General features: G+C 36.1%; 1 protein-coding gene across 6 annotated transcripts in view; it reads right to left on the bottom strand.

The window, feature by feature from the left end:
- fut8a (fucosyltransferase 8a (alpha (1,6) fucosyltransferase)) overlaps positions 1-17,664 on the bottom strand; it is a 252,183-nt gene that overhangs the window by 30,729 nt on the left and 203,790 nt on the right. For 5 of the 6 annotated variants that reach the window (XM_066694455.1, XM_066694453.1, XM_066694454.1 and 2 more), the window contains 3 exons: positions 16,987-17,155; positions 13,562-13,676; positions 5,239-5,476 (listed from right to left, as the gene is read on the bottom strand). In XM_066694455.1, coding sequence (XP_066550552.1) covers positions 5,239-5,476; positions 13,562-13,676; positions 16,987-17,155 — 522 coding nt within the window. The remainder of the gene's footprint in view (positions 1-5,238; positions 5,477-13,561; positions 13,677-16,986; positions 17,156-17,664) is intronic. The other variant, XM_066694458.1, reaches the window with a different exon arrangement.

Here is a 17,664-nt window from a genome sequence, read left to right on the forward strand (position 1 = left end):
GATGCTGTCTGGATTGTTTTCACCGTAGGTGTCTAAGAAGGCACCAGAAGGTAGGTGTACTGGTCAATAGCAAACACTTAAAAAAACAAGAGGGTGCTACTGAAATGAAAAAATATATCTTCTCCAAACAAACTGGAAAAATAAACAGCAACCTAAAGGGACAAGCAAATATCAAAATGTGTAAAACCAAAATTGGATAAAAGGACGTGTCCACTGTGCATACCTTTTAAAGAGCAAGTAATTCCAATCCTGCAGTGGAAAATGGGTCTAGTTCAGTTATTTAAATATATTTTTTTAATTGTAAGAGAAAAAAATCGCTTTGTGATAGTTATTATACCAGTAAATGTAGACAACACAACTTTTAATCTTGAAAGCAACATTTTGGAATTATGTTTGCTCCTTTGTAATTTGAGTGCTGCATTCTTTGTATGATTTAGTAGTGTGTAAGAATAACTCTTCTCTATCCACTAAAAAGCCGCCAACTTCCTGACTATAGATGGCAGTTTTATGAAGGAACAGCCAAAGGACATCAAACAGCTGCAATCTGTTGACAACCTCAAGCGCCCTGCAACATAAGCAGTAAGTGAGGTATATGGCGCAGCCAGAGGTAAAACTGGTGTGACAAATTTGCTCAACTGATGCATAAAAAGAAATGTGGCAGGAAAATACAAAGTAAAGCCCCTTTACACAAACACTCATGAATGGCAGCTTGAAATAGTTATTTCCACCTGCAGGCAACACCAGGCCAGACACTATGAGCAATAAGTTAGAGTAGTGATGCTACGAGACATTCCAGTCTCTTCATATGTCAAAACAATTCATAGTGTTTGCTCTCCTACGAAGCTAAAGCAATACTGCCCACAAATAATAATAATAAAAAAAATCTTGCCTCATTCAATAAATTCAGATTCCATGCTAATGAAAGGATATGCTTTCTCAAGAAAAACATTATTAATGCCCTTAATTAATAGCAAATGCAGTTAAAACCTCTTAACTTCTCACATCATAAAGAGTTGAATGGCTTACATTAAGTCATGTGCAATGTTACCAAGTTACAGAAACTCTTAAAAAAATACATCAAAATGATCCAGATTTATTTAAATGGTCTGGATGGTATTGTTTATTTAGTCGGAAAAAAAGAACTTATGAAGTAAATGAATTGCATTTAATAAGGTCTTAATCGTGATACAAGGCTCACCATTTGTTCACTGTCATAAACTAGCATCATTGTCTATGTTTTCTATAGCTCTAATAATAATGTTATCACCGCTCTAATTGGAGTGAGGGAAAGAGAGAGAGAGATCTCAATCTGTTATTTAGTCATACAACCACCAGATGTCACCGTAACAAAGAACCTTTCCATTTATTATGTCTAATGTAATTGGACACTTATCCACCATTAGGATAATTAAATAAGAAATTAGGGCACAGTTGTTAAAACCACACAGTGCCTGGAAGTCTCACCCTGTGAACTGAATAAAACAGTCCCTGGCTTGTAAAGAGGTCTATTCACACTTCTATTGTAGCTGACTCCTTTGAATTGTCTTGAACCTTCTATAGTTAGCATTATTATACCTACATACAGTGTGAATCACTATTCTGGGGGGTTTCTGAATACACTTAACATGAAAAATTAACTGCACTAGCCAGTTGCATAAAATGCTTTAAGTACTCAGTATCTATTAAATATTTTCCGTTACAAACATATTGACTTCAATGTGATATGTTACTCTGTGTAATGATCTTAAATTCAAAGAGCACTTCTGAATAATAAGGGGAGCATTTAACTTAAATTGTTTTATCCAACTAGCCAAAGATCCACAGATTACAATATCAATGTGTTGCATTACTCAGCCAATAATGCCAGGTCAGTCACAGGTTTGAGAAGACTTATTTTGCTTTCAGCAGGCAGGATACTTGCAATTTGGTTTGTCTTACTCACCTCATATATATACACTCACCTAAAGAATTATTAGGAACACCATACTAATACTGTGTTTGACCCCCTTTCGCCTTCAGAACTGCCTTAATTCTATGTGGTATTGATTCAACAAGGTGCTGAAAGCATTCTTTAGAAATGTTGGCCCATATTGATAGGATAGCATCTTGCAGTTGATGGAGATTTGTGGGATGCACATCCAGGGCACGAAACTCCCGTTCCACCACATCCCAAAGATGCTCTATTGGGTTGAGATCTGGTGACTATGGGGGCCAGTTTAGTACAGTGAACTCATTGTCATGTTCAAGAAACCAATTTGAAATGATTCAACCTTTGTGACATGGTGCATTATCCTGCTGGAAGTAGCCATCAGAGGATGGGTACATGGTGGTCATAAAGGGATGGACATGGTCAGAAACAATGCTCAGGTAGGCTGTGGCATTTAAACGATGCCCAATTGGCACTAAGGGGCCTAAAGTGTGCCAAGAAAACATCCCCCACACCATTACACCACCACCACCAGCCTGCACAGTGGTAACAAGGCATGATGGATCCATGTTCTCATTCTGTTTATGCCAAATTCTGACTCTACCATCTGAATGTCTCAACAGAAATCGAGACTCATCAGACCAGGCAACATTTTTCCAGTCTTCAACTGTCCAATTTTGGTGAGCTTGTGCAAATTGTAGCCTCTTTTTCCTATTTGTAGTGGAGATGAGTGGTACCCGGTGAGGTCTTCTGCTGTTGTAGCCCATCCGCCTCAAGGTTGTACGTGTTGTGGCTTCACAAATGCTTTGCTGCATACCTCGGTTGTAACGACTGGTTATTTCAGTCAAAGTTGCTCTACTATCAGTTTGAATCAGTCAGCCCATTCTCCTCTGACCTCTAGCATCAACAAGGCATTTTCGCCCACAGGACTGCCGCATACTGGATGTTTTTCCCTTTTCACACCATTCTTTGTAAACCCTAGAAATGGTTGTGCGTGAAAATCCCAGTAACTGAGCAGATTGTGAAATACTCAGACCGGCCCGTCTGGCACCAACAACCATGCCACGCTCAAAATTGCTTAAATCACCTTTCTTTCCCATTCAGACATTCAGTTTGGAGTTCAGGAGATTGTCTTGACCAGGACCACACCCCTAAATGCATTGAAGCAACTGCCATGTGATTGGTTGGTTAGATAATTGCATTAATGAGAAATTGAACAGGTGTTCCTAATAATCCTTTAGGTGAGTGTATATATATATATATATATAAATATATATATATATATATATATATATAATCAATAATTTAGGTCAAATTAATGCTGAAAAACAAATTCAAAAGGCTTCCCAAACTCTCTCTCACCACTGTATTATATGTAAATAGCTATGTGCATATGGAAGAGAATTTTCTGTAGGTATTAAAGATTGTTATACCTTGCATTTACATGGGCATGAGAACTCTGTCATTTTTCAGAAAAGTATTTTCTAGTATGCAGACACTGCTACGTTTCCCTGAGTAACTAAACACTTAACACGGAAACCTAGACACACAAGGCCATACTTGTTCCAGTTTTCAATTGGATCATTAGGGGAGTCACTGTGTATTGATATATTGTTGGGAAAATTGAAGCTCGTGAACTGCTGAACCTTATGAAAAACATCAACAATCTGAAGCTTGTAGCTTGTTTTTTAATATAGGATATTATGCTTCACTGCATAAATGTCCTATAAAGAAGATTGTTGGGACATTATTGACTGCAGTTACAAAGCACAGTCCTGTACACATAACAATAAAGCAAACATATGTAACACTTTACACCTGAACCTTGCTATTGAATGAGTTACTTTAATGCTCAATTTAAAACAGCAACAGAATAATAAACATATAAACTGCAAGTGTATGCAGATGGTCTACATCTCCTTGTTATAACTTTAATGGAAAAGTGCAGTACATTTAAGTTTATTTTAATTTAAAGATACCTTTGATCTGTATATCTTTCCACCTCTGTCCAGATACACAATACGCCGCACATCTAATTTCAATATCTTTCTTTCTTTTAATCACTTAGTAGATTGATCTCCCTTATTATTAGATGGCTTGATTTATATCCACAGAATCTCAAATGTCAGTCCCGATATAGAGGTGAGCGTCGCTGAGTCCCAATATAGAGGCTAGATTCGCTAGCAGTAAAGGCAAAAATGTCCCTGTATGCATCAATGCATCACATTGAATTGAGACCCACACAATCTCAAAATATGGCATTCAACAGCTGACAAAATCTAATATTTAAAAGTCTTTTGTTTAAATATTAGACTACAAGAACACCAGCTCTCAAAAATGTAACAGCATGAACTGAATATTCAATTTGCCATGTAAATGCAGACTATTGAGAATACTGGTGCATGTAAACAGAAAATTGGGAATATATAGTCCAAATTCATATATTTCGAATATCAAAAATTCTGAATTATTGTGCCTTGTGGAATGAACTGAAGGGCAGACCTAAAAACTGAATTTGAGAAACAAATTCAATGTAGTCACACAAAACCTTTATGAGACCTGATTACGATTTTTGTTTCATCACGGGGAGGCAGGAAGGAAATTATCATTTAATTATATAAATAAATCAGTTTAAAACCGCCAGGATTTTTTCTGTAAGACCATATTTAAGAAGCCTAAGCTCTACAATTCTGTATGCTGTACCAGATCACATCTCAAGTCAATTCAGTGATGACTTCTTTTTAACCTTGACATCAGATTTATAGGAGCAGGGTATACAAATTGAAAAGCATTAATAATTAATAAAAAGGGGTCTGAAGGTCTTTGATTTTTGAGGGCACTTGGGATAATTGTGTGTGTGAAGGGGAAAGGAGGGGGGCATTTTAAATGTATTTAATGAATGGGCTTGTACACTTTCTATGAGACATCTCTTAAATAGCACACTATGCGGGGTTTGCTAAACCTTATTTCAAGAAAGGATGTTGTAGTTTTTTACATCCATCTCACTTCTCTCATAACTGTAGTGGCAAAAGGAGTTAATCATTCTTTAAAAAATGTAAAAAGCAAAGTGGGACCTCCATCTGAGGTGTATAGGATGTATACAGTAGCCTGGATTGTGCTGGTCTTGAATCCTGACTATCCTAATGGGGGTGGGGGGGTTATTAGATAATCCAAATGTTTAAAATGCTGAAGAAAAAATAGCCTCACGAAAGCTAGATAGGCATTCATGCATAGCTCAGACCCCAGCTAAAATGACTACTGAAACCATGATCTTGTCCCAGTCAATCTAATGGCAACTAAGCAGTTCTTACCTGACCAGTGTCCAGTGGAGGTGCCGGTCCTGTCCATGCAGGTCTCACTAACAGGTTTGAAGACGGTCTCCCAGCCGCTGGTGGCATACCTCCAGTTCTGAGACTCCAGGATGAGAGTTCTCTGGGTTCCATAAGCAATCATGAAGCAGTAGACAACATGGTGGAGTTGGCAGCCATAACCACAACCCTTGTTGATGTTGCACACCAACTTCCTGGCTTTGCTGCAATCCTTAGGGTTCTGTAAGAGAGGGGGGAGGAAAATATATATGTTAAAAGCTATTTGCACACTGTTGAACTATTAGCAGATCAGAACACTCTTCTTTCTATTAGCTTTTATGAGGAAAGTCAAATTTCTGTTTCACTGATTTCCCGTTGAATAGCTTATATAGCTGGCCTCTCCCAGAGGTTTCTTGCCATTGTTTGTAGCCTCCAGGTAGATGGCAGATAAAGCATACTATCATGATCCAATGTGCCTGAATTTATCATTCTTAATTTGGTGAGATAGAGAGGGGTGGTTTCCCTCTCCAAAGTTTACCCGAGGGGCTGTCAGAAAAGAAGGAAGATAGGGTATTTGCCACGCTAAACCCATGTATTTACAATGTCATAGAGGGATCCCCAACATGACTTCATCATAGGCACCGTTATCCCGGCATGGTTTCTTCCCCCCCAGGCCATGCTGTGAAATTCTGTCCTTGGGAAAGTCATCACTTGTTATAGTGGATATTGTTCTGACAGCCGTTTACAGTAACAGCATAAAGACCAAAACCCCTTCTCTCACAATATTTTCAAACCTGTTATTTATTTATTTTTTTTAATTCCCAAATAAAACACCCCACACTCCACACCACCACCCCTCTTCTCTGTTTTTGTCACCTCTGCTTGTTATAACAAGTTATGCCTCAGTTGAAGGTAAAGTCGACCAGAACAGAAAGTTAACTCTTGGGCTTAAATTGCAGAAGCTCTTCCTCAGAGCACTGCTGCTTCTGTAGCTCAGCCTTTTAAATATGTTTCTGACATGAAGAGCATAAGAAGTCTTCGTCAGCATTTCAGCATTTTGCCATTTATCACAAGACTCCACCTATATCCAGACCCATTCTTTATAAAGCAACTGTTTCTGCATGCACTATAATTCCTAATAATTGTGTAAGATGGAGAAAATATATTTGGGGAATCCAGACGGGGAAGCTCAGAAACCACTTCAATTTGAAAAACCAGTTCCTATCCATTGCAACTTAAATTTGTAGTAGCGAATGTGACATGTTATATTGCTATCCAACAGAAATATTTTTTGTTATGCAATGCTAAAATTAAATACAAATAAAAAACTGCCCTGCTAAGATACATTTTCACTTTAAAAATCAGAACAATTAAGCCACTCAAACCAAATCACAATATCACATTTTGTCACAAATATAATCAAATCAAATCTGAAATCTGTCAATATTAAAATATCTTTTCTCTTCTATAGGCTACAACAGACAACAGTTTATTCTATTTAATATGCTTTAAGTTTTGTTTTATTGTATGTTTATAATGTTACATTTTCTTTAAAAATGTAATGTCCTGTAATTCTCCATTTGGGTGGCATTTTAAAATGAAAGTTGAAACATGACAAGACACTGTTATACGGCAGGTTCAAATAGGGCTCACATCCTTACATCACAGTAGCAAATTTATTTGGCAATAGTAGAAATACCATTGCAATATGTTTTCTTTCCTGTTTTCCCCCAGCCTTGAACTTCGAAAATTAGTTTATAAGTGCTGTACATACTTCAAAAGGGGCAGTTGATTTTTTTTCCTTTAAAAAAAAATATACAATTTCAATTAAAGCCACCAGAAAAATACATTATTCAAAGTGTGTAAAGATCAAAGAATAATATGTTGGGGTAGTATGAGGAGATGAAAACACACGATTCATTGTGCGTGTTCGGTATTGAATAGAAGTTTGCTATTCTGGGTAACACTGGAAATAAATTAATGGAAATTACATAAAGGATATTTTAATTGCCTATAAAACTAAGTTATTAGATTTTTTTATTAATTTTGTAAGACTTTCATCTGCTCTAATTAGTGTTAAGATTCTTCAGGGCACAATGTATACAATCTTTGGTATGAAGAGTTATTGTAGCAAGACTCATGCTGAATATGAACCTGTTATGGTGATGTCACTTCCTTAGATTTTCAAGATGGTACAAATCTCTTGCCCACTGGGTACGGGTACAATAGACTTTTGGCACATTTGGTCTGTCACCTGTTTAGGACTGTATGGCTTGAATGCCTGGGTGTGATGGCAGTTCAAATCCGAGATGTGACTGCATATGCTACACTACAATTTCTACAAGTTACAGCTTTTATGTGTTCCACAATCGTAAAACTGAAGAAATGCTAACGGTTCATATATAAGTTTATACTTATACTACAATTAAGGTTAAAACATAAACCTAATCTCACAATAGCAAATGTCACAATGGTTGTCCAAGCTAAAAACAAACCAAAACAAAAAGCCAACAAGGCTTTAAACTGTACTCCAACTTCTGAATCTACCATATCCAAAAAAGATTGAGTAAAAAGTATATACATTGTAAACAAGGGTCATCACACGTCCAGAACTGGCAGCACTGCAGAGTAGCCTTATGTTTTATCAGACAAAAAGAAATTATGCAATCGGAAGATGAGAATGATTAAAAAGCCCAGAACATCACAATTCCTTGTGCTGATTGCTTTTAGTTAGAGGTGTTGGGAACACCTGGGGCTGTCTTCACAAAGAGGAAACCATTTCATCTTGATTGCATTGTCCATTCACATTTACCGGTTGAAGCAACATTGTCTGGGGTGTATGTCATCTGTAGAATTTGGTAAACTGATGTTGTGCAATTGTCAGATGAGAGAGTTCTAAAACCATAATGGGAAATGTGTGTAGATATTGTTTCATGTCAAATATACTATAGAGGTAACTGTCTTTAATCCTTCCCCCATTCACATGATCAAGTCCAGGATAAAAATCCTGCAGGAATGTGGGGTCAAGTTAACCTGAGTGCTTGTATGTGGGCTGCACATCCACTGTGAATTCACAACCAGTGACTGAATGAACTTACAGTTAATACATGGCAGTGAATCAATACATCAGTAACGTTATGGAGTGTGGAGAGACAGGCCTAACCTCCCTGCTGCTTTGAGACAAAGACAAACATATCTGACCCAGGAGTGGAACAAAACAAAACTGGAAGTACCTACACTTATCAACATATCAACCGACACGAGTGAAAAGGCCTTCAAAATGACTGGAGATTTTCAAAATACGCATTTCCATAATACATAGTGCAACAGCAGGGTGTCCAGTAATCCAGCTCTGGGCCACTCTTATCTGAGATGAAGTTCAACTCCCTTAGCAGAAGTGTATGCTTGTTCATTAGTAAAGGTGTCTCTATAGAGTTATTGTTTTGTATTTTTTCAAAAGTGTGCCATGACTTTGAACTTGGTTTGGCAGTAGGTGGCATATTACATTCGTTATTAGTAAGCTAGCAATTTACGACTGTGAATGCACGGCACAAACTGCAGAGCTATAAGATTATGGGGATAACCATTGTAGTCTTCACTGATAAGGCAGTTGACAGGCAACTCGGCAAGCTACAGGAGTTACTGCTGTGCAACAAATAGGAAGTCCTGGCTGAATCATCCAACCCCAATAGTACAGATGTTTAAATGGCTCGACCTTTACACAGAGCAAAAGCTTTTAATGGTTGCATCAGACAGGAACCCTATCTGTCTACTTAGTGAAGCTTTACAAAAATATCTCTCAGCTTGTTATAGCAGAACTTGAAGCTGTTGTTAAGAACACTGCACCTAACAATAAAGCATATTCATATAATATGAAAAAATGATTGCAGCTAACTCATTCCGTTCCATTCTTAAAATTCCCATTGTTTAGTGATGGATTTCTATGTTATTACATGACGCAAATGATTTCTTAATTTGTTTAGTTTGCTCTTATAAAATCTCCTCAATAGCACTGGACTACACACATGAAACAGGGCTTTTGAGCTGGTGGTCCCCATCTCTCACAGGAATATCTTTCATGTCGCATTTATCGCCAGTTTGTCCAGATTAAGAATCTAACGGGAGTATGTCTAAATGTGTTTTCTTCAATGCATTTTAGTTTTTCGCTCAAAAAATAAAATAATGTTACGGTTTTCCAGAGTAGTTTTCTGTGTTGGAAGTGTTGCTGGCACTTCTGTTCATACAGGTTTTGATATGATAATCATGATATTATGGCTTTTATCTAGTATGGCTCAGGTAGCAATTATGGGTCCATCAAAAAATCTTGATTAATAAAATTGTCCTCTGGTTGAAAATTATAGATTCCTATTTGTGAAGAATATCTCATGAAAAACGAACGTCAGATAGGAATGAAGTTATACCCATATGGAATAAATGTATATCTTTCATATATGGTAGACATGTAAGACACTTATTATTCATATGGCATGTTCCCCTTTTAGTATATTTAATATTTAACATAAATTATGATTTACAGACTAAAACATACTAATCTAATTTGGAATATAAATATAAGAATCATTCACATTAAACATACATGTTTGTCTCATATAGGGGATTTATCAGTAGTAGTTTTCAATACACTTCTAAATTCTAAATGCATGAAACAGTGTTTTACCTGGTAGGCAGATTACTAAAATATAACATGCACATTTAAGACAAAAGCAAGTAAGTAGTATTTTTAAGTTTACGTGGCCAGCCATCTCAGATTTGAATGTTAAAAGCACTCCAACTGCAATAGGTGATAAACCTCTGCAGAGAGCATATAGATGATGTAATAAATCTGTAGCTTACACCTCCAACGCCTAATCTTCACCTTGCTGAAAGAGAGCGAAATGAAGAACCGATACATAAAAAGGAAAGCTTATTTGTATACTGCCTGTTTTCTTAACCAAATCTGCAGTTGCATTTGAGTCTATTTTGCTCTTCCACACAGTATATTTAAAGCATGCAAATGAATCTAAGCAGCTGAGGAAGTTTTTACTTTTGGATATTAATGAATCGCCTGTGGTATTTCAAACTTTCCACTTATATTTCACTACGAAATGTAAGTTGTGAAAGGAATATTCCTTAGCTTGCGTAATATAAAAAGTAAAGCATAATTCTCTTTTTTGCTGTCCTTGCTTTATGTTATGTGATTTTGTTTGCTTCCACTTTATGCGTCTGTGTTTTTCTTCCACGTTATGTTTCTTTAATCCTGTTAAACACGAACAATGAATACTGCCACAGAGCTGTACATATCCAGATACTACTACTCATTCTGTCTCAACAGATTCCCTAGTAACGGCTTATTCAGTGCCAGCTGATTAATTTTATAATGTGCTTTTATAAATACATACATACATAAAGATATACAAAGGAGGAAAAAGTTCCATTAATAAGCTGTGCATTAGATTTTACTAATTGTTTCTTTGCAAAACCAGGCACATTTGGAGGAAATGATGTATTATTTGTATTACTCACTGACTATTATGAAAAATAAATAACAAAGCTGCATTATTTACCCTTCAGTAAGTATAATTTATTAGTTGAAACTGCCTATGATTACTTGTATTTATTTAGTATTTTAAGCATTTCCTCCCCCCCTTTTGTAATACACTCTTTGGCAGCTGAGTAACATACTGGCTATTTGTCTCACTGACGGATGTGGTATCCATAGTAAACATTTACCACACTTTTGCCTTTGGGACTGGAGAATGCAGGTTCTATCCCGCTCACCAGCACACAAATAAAGATGTTTATCTGTGCACTACTACAATTATTACTTGGTAACAGGGTATCCAAAAACAGGAACCTTTACTCTTGTTATTAATTCAAATCGCTCATACTTCACTTTTTTCTGTACACTAAAGTTTGTAAACATGTTTGTTGATTTTTTTCACCAAAGCCACAGCCCTCTGGGTTTTCTGAGTGTATGCCTGGAGAAGCTGAAACTAATGAAACCGCTATTTTAGCTGAGCAGACAACAGGTTTTGCCTTGAGATCAGATGATCATACTCAGTGTCCGCCTTACTGCCTTTCATGTGAGGTTAAGGATGTAGTGCCTTCCCAGAAGCTAAACTAATGTAAAATATGTTTGGCCCATTAGGCAGCATGTATGAGAGTTCAATCTAGTTTGACAGGGCAGTGTGTTAAAAGAGACGCACCTCGAGGACCTAATCGGCAGGTTAAATGTTTAGAACTTATGGAGCAAGTAGAAGCGATCTGGAAACACTGCATTATAGATGGCATCTCTGTGTGCTCCTACAACTGTTTCAGTGACATTCCTGTTATTGCTCTTTTCATTATTCTGGATGCTGACAAGTTTGTATACATTCCCCTGTGCTCAATCTGAAGATCTCAATTACAATTTGGTGCAGAGGTCTCCTCCTACTGTCTTTCTGAGGACCCTCAATGCTGCCTGGGAAACACCTTTCTCAAAACCTTGGTGGGGCATAAATAACAACAGATCTCAGACCATTTCTGTGTCTGATATGGTGTGAAACATAAAGGATGGCTTTGACCAAGTACTTTTCAGCGAATGATCGCTTTGTCTCCTCCCCCCTTCAGAAGCATGGAGCCATAGTGGTGTACTGAGTTGATCGATTTGGCGATTACCAGTCGGGTGACAAAAATAAGAAAATACTGGAAGACTCCAAATAAATGAATAAGTGTATACATTTTAAACATTTTTGGTTCCCCTTTCCAAATAAATGGTGAGAGCGTTCCTTAGGGCTTTACGTACACTTGAAACATTCAGCCCATGGTCCACAGAGGGCCTGTTTTTTGATGGAGAAACACAAAAAAAATGTTTTTGTTAATGTCCCTATTCCACTAAGAAATAACTGGGTCTTGACAACATAAGTCATTGGCTTAGATAAATAGGGGGACCGAGCTCAGGGTAGGTAGTCGTCTGCAATTCAAGGTGTATAAGAAGATTAATGATGGTGTCAGAGACTGCAAAAAAATAAAAAGGTTAATCAGGATGGAATGGGGAGGACTCTCCCTGGGGTGCAGGCTTATTACAAAACGCTGTTGTGGGGTCTTATCAAAGACGCTGTTGATGACAGGGCGCCATAGTGGACAGTTTACTTTTACTTTCAGTTTTTCCTTTTTTATTACTGAATTAGAATCACCTCTTGACTGAATAATAATAGAGAGAGGGTGAGACTCCAAAAGTGGGCGGGACTCTGACGTGCACAGAAATAACTACTCTGTTGGCATGACAACGTCAAGCAGTTCCTTTAGAATGACACAGATTTAGTCGCAGGATCTTATGTTCTGTAATTCTAAAACGATTGTAAAAATGGTTACTGAAAATGCCTTTTTGTTAGGTCTTCAATTTTATGTAAAAATATATAAGGTTAAGCTGAGGGCAACTCTTCAGCTGATTACTGGCCTCCAAAGTTACCAATTAAACTAAAAGTATGCAGGCAAAGATAATTGTTGTAGTTTAAATGTTACTGTTGCTTTCTGATGTTGTTAGGCTAGTTTTAATTGATGTCAGTTGGTTGTATGGCTATATAAGTGGAAGCTGAGAAACCACTTTGCTGTTTCTTGTCATAAATTGTCTTGGAATATATATATATATATATATATATATATATATATATATATATATATATATATTCAAGTTGTCAGAGAAGTATTAGAAAGATCTTCCGCTGTGCCGAGGCTTTATCGACTATGAAAAAACATTTGATTCAATCCTAGAAATATATCAGTGCTCTAATAAATCAAATATTGGGGAAACCTACATAAATCTCATAAAATATATCTACAATGCCACATCAACAATCAGACTCCAGCAAGACCCTGACAAGATTACGATGTGCAAAGAGGACACAATCTCTCCAAAACTCTTCATAGCAATCCTTGAAGTGTTCAAGACTTTGGAATTGGAAGAAAAAGTGAATCAAGATAAGCTGAGCTGATTTGAACAACTTAGGAATTGCTGATCTTTGCAAAAACACCTGACGATCTGCAGCTTCATGTTCAAGAACTCTTGCATATAAGTGAGAAAACTGGACTCAAAATAAACTTGAATAAAACCAAAGTCATGTTCAGTAGCTCTTTAAATCTAAGATTGAAGTGGATCAAAAGATACTAGAAGATGTCAACAATTATGTCTACCTTTGACAAACAAATCAGCACAGATGGAGAACTTGTAGAAGAAATCAAAAGCAGAGTTTAAAATATATTTGTTTTGTGTTGTATCACACACACTGCTCTGCAAAACCTTTAACACATTATATTTTATTTGCAAGCTATAGGGTCCATACTGTACCTGAAGGTATGTTATTCTATTCTGAACCAGGTCTGACAGGTCCTTAGCCTCCTTCTCTCTCCAATCGCCAGCTCCATCAGATTGGCTGAGGTAGTACAGATCTGTCATGATTGACCTGCAAAGAAAGTCACAGGGCAAATGTTCACAACCATCTCACATTATAAGATGACTGACTTCCACACTACACTAAATATCTACACAGGATAGGAATTCTCTGCCCAACAGAGAAAAAGACATATTGAAACGCTATAGGTCATGGAATTGTAAAATGCAATGCTTGGCAACCTTAAAAAAACTAGAAAATTAACTTGAGGTGATTCAGAACAGGTTTGGCTACTGGCGATTATTACGAATAAGAAATTGTAGCAATTATAGTCAAATGGTCCTCAAGCATTTTTTTCTCCAGATGCTGCTGAATAAACATCTTTTAAGTTAGATTAATCAACAGCATAACCAAAAGGCCTGTAAATGTAGATATAGATATATACAATTAAAAATCTAACTGGAAAATTTCAAATTTCCAAGGAAATGTTGCCACAACTTAATGTTGTTAATATTATTTAGGTTCACATATCTAAATGTTAAAGAATGTTTGCTTATTTGACCACTTACTGTTTAAGTTGGAGTCTTATCTTTCAAATATCTGAAATATATACATATTCCACCTTTTTTGTATTTTCTAATTATTCTTTCATCTTCCAGTTGAAATACTATATAATCTGTATTCCCCTAAAATGCGGTGTCCTCCATGTTCTCACAGATAAACTTTTACCTTTACACTTCATAACTTGACTCTGCCAGTAAACCAGGACATACAAACTTCTGAGCTCATGAATTTGTATTGGCCTTGTAAACCCTTTTTGAAGTCGATGAACATTTCATGCCGAAGGGGGAGTCACATTTAAGCCCATGGCACCCAAATCCTCAGCAATTTGATTCTAATTGTAGTGGCCCTCAGAGAGCCTGTGGGTTTTGAGCTTCACAGAGATTCATGAGATGCTGAGAATGACTGGACTCAAACAAAGTGAAAAGTTAAAACTCTCTGCTTCGTGGCCACAGTTTGACATTAAGCAAAGTTGAGATAATAAGCATACTGTACACTACTAATTGTAACCTTTATAAGGGATTGTTTAATTAAAAAATATTTGGTGTGTGCTGCTAATCACTCGCTGAAGCATTAGCGGCATTACGGCAAATGGATTTCTCCTTTTTTTAAATTTTCATACTATCAACTCTAAAATGATTTGCGATGCCAAACGACCTTCTCGCCAATCTTGTTCTACACAACAATTTTGTGGGAGTGGTCACATTCTAGCCGTAATAAATCAAGAAAATACTTTAGAAAACAACCTGCAAATGCTCTTGCAAGCTCTTCTTGTCTTAGCTTAGTTTAGATTTTCTTCCCATAACATTTACATGAACCACTTCAGATAAAACATATGGGGAGGTCTGCATGATATTTACGGGACAGGATGCTTATTATTGTGTATTTTTCTTCCTTCTTAACATATCATTTGTATTTTCTGTTTCTTTAGGCTATTATTATTATTATTATTATTATTATTATTATTATTAGTAGTAGTAGTAGTAGTAGTAGTGGTAGTAGTAGTAGTACAGTATGTAGGCGTATACCATTTTGTTACCAACTTAAACTATAACAAACATTTGACAATTATGCATAGTAAATATTATATTCATAGTAAACATGGGTTGGTAAACGTACTTATTGATGTCTATGTTCTCTCGTGTGGATCTGTTTTGGCTCCCATCCTCCATATTAGCTTCAGTAACAACTGATGTGATTGGCTCACAGTGATTTTTATTATAAATATTATTAGAATTATTAGAATTAATATGTGTGTGAATGACTTAAATGTGAAATATCATGCACCCATGTTTTGTTCTGTTGAATGTGTTTGATAACAATGACAAAATGTTGATTCAAATGAAGTGCTTCTAGTGTATGCATTTTGTTTTGTTTTTTTGGTAATGAATAGTTACTTTAATTTATGTATTTATTTATATTAAATATACATGCAGCACATTGACTTATCAATGCAAAGAATGAAAACAAAGATGTGATAGTTTTGTTAAATACAAAGAGATGTAGATTAACAGTCTTATAATGAAACTCCAGGGTCCAGAGGCACACTAAACCAAAAGCTATCAGTATAGCCATATTGTAACATTAGCAGAATAGCAGCATTGTGCTTTTAAAAAAAAAAAATTCAAGCAGATGTTTTAGACCTGATAAACATTAACACTGAACATCGCAGAGTGTGATTTTGAGCAAGGGCCAAACTGCCTCAGTGATGCATACTGAGAAGTTTGTCAATAATGTATTTGTCAATCTGTTTCGGAGAGCTTACATTAATAACAGAGCTCCATGCAGGCTGACAGATGTAGTAGGAGAAAATTGTAAGGGTTAGTATGCGGTAACAAAAAATAAATAAAACCAAAATTCTCTATCTTGCTGCTGTGGTTGTAGTTAATCAATAAATAATAATACTGTGTTCAAAAACATCTCTACAATGCCAGTGTACAAAATTGTCCTGCCAGAGCTGCTTTCTAAGAGTGAAAAATGTATTTTAGAAATACCAACTATACGTACTGATGTCAGGTCCTGTGTCATGTACACATTATAAACAAAATACAATCTTGCGTAATTTTAATAAGAGAAAAACTAAGAACAACTGATGAGAACTGGCTTTCTCAGTGCTGGATTTTAGATTTTAAAAGTTTATGTATGTATGTATTTACTGATTCATTTTTCATAATAAATTAATAAAATGTCTAAGCATACTGACTGAATCCATATTATGTTACCAGCGGTTCAAACATGTTTGTGTTTACAATGGCAAAAATTGTATTTGTGATGTACTGAAAATGTTACAATTTAATCCAAAACCGTTTTTACAATATTTTCATTATTATTATTATTATTGTTTCAAACCTTTATGTACATCAGAAAAAGTGAAAATATGTATGCGTTAATGTGCTTAACGAGAAGTGAAGTGAAGTAAGTAAGTGAAGCCTTACTAATTTAGAATACAATACCTCTAACCCCAATATTGATAACTGGACACTTTGAGACAGGATGCGATATTAAAGGAATTGGGAATTAGCCTTCATAAACTGAATACAGTTTCCATAACAATTTGTGAAAGTATCAGGAAGACTGGTATTGTGGCATTATAAAGATGTCTTGGGTTATACTGTTATAATATAATGATTAGATGCATTCAGAGCAACAAGGTAAGAGGCGATTTTGTTTTATTATGTGTGGTATTTGTTTGTATCGCTTTTATCTGAGGTCTAGCACTGCACTTCAGAACCTGAGTAGGTGTATGTTACTGTTCAGGAGGAATATTAAGAGCTTAATCAAAGCAAAAATAGAGCAGAATGGGTTTAGTCCTTTGCCATACCTTTGCTGATGCCCCAGGTCTTCTAGTAATCCATCAGTGTGTTTCTGGAGGTCACCCGCCTCCATGTGTGTTAACTTCTTTAATTCACTTCTCACAAAGTACCACAGCTCCTTAACGCCATTTTCTATTTTGCGTCGTAACATCTCATGGTTTTTCCCAGGCCCTGCTGCTAAAGCCAAGTTGAACAAAAACAAACAAAACAAAAAATGATTGTGTATGCCACACAGGACAGCAATCTTTAGCTAAGTGTGAAAGGCAAACATTTGCTTTTGAATGGGGACACAGAAAGCATACAAAACATTTAAGTGAATGCTTTTAGTATATTTCTAAGCTATGCTCCTGTCAAAAGCATGCTGAACAACATCACAATAAAGGCAACACCGTAAGAGGCTTTGCTGTAAGACAAACAATTTCTTAACTGAGGGTTATATTTTACTGAAAGACATACATTTGGTCAAACTAAACTGTGGAGAGATGGGACGTGAAAACAAATAATGTATTACTATCTGTAGTAATTTGTAGCAGTTTTTGATTATTAATTTTGCAGTAAGTATACCAGTCATACCAGCATTGGTACAGAATAACACTGAAACAGAATGACAGGTAACACATTTCAACTGTTATAATACATACTCTTTCACTACAAAAGGGATTTTACTTATCAATGGATTGAATTTG

This window comes from Amia ocellicauda, chromosome 21 (genome assembly GCF_036373705.1).
Source record: "Amia ocellicauda isolate fAmiCal2 chromosome 21, fAmiCal2.hap1, whole genome shotgun sequence".
Taxonomy (NCBI): domain Eukaryota; kingdom Metazoa; phylum Chordata; class Actinopteri; order Amiiformes; family Amiidae; genus Amia; species Amia ocellicauda.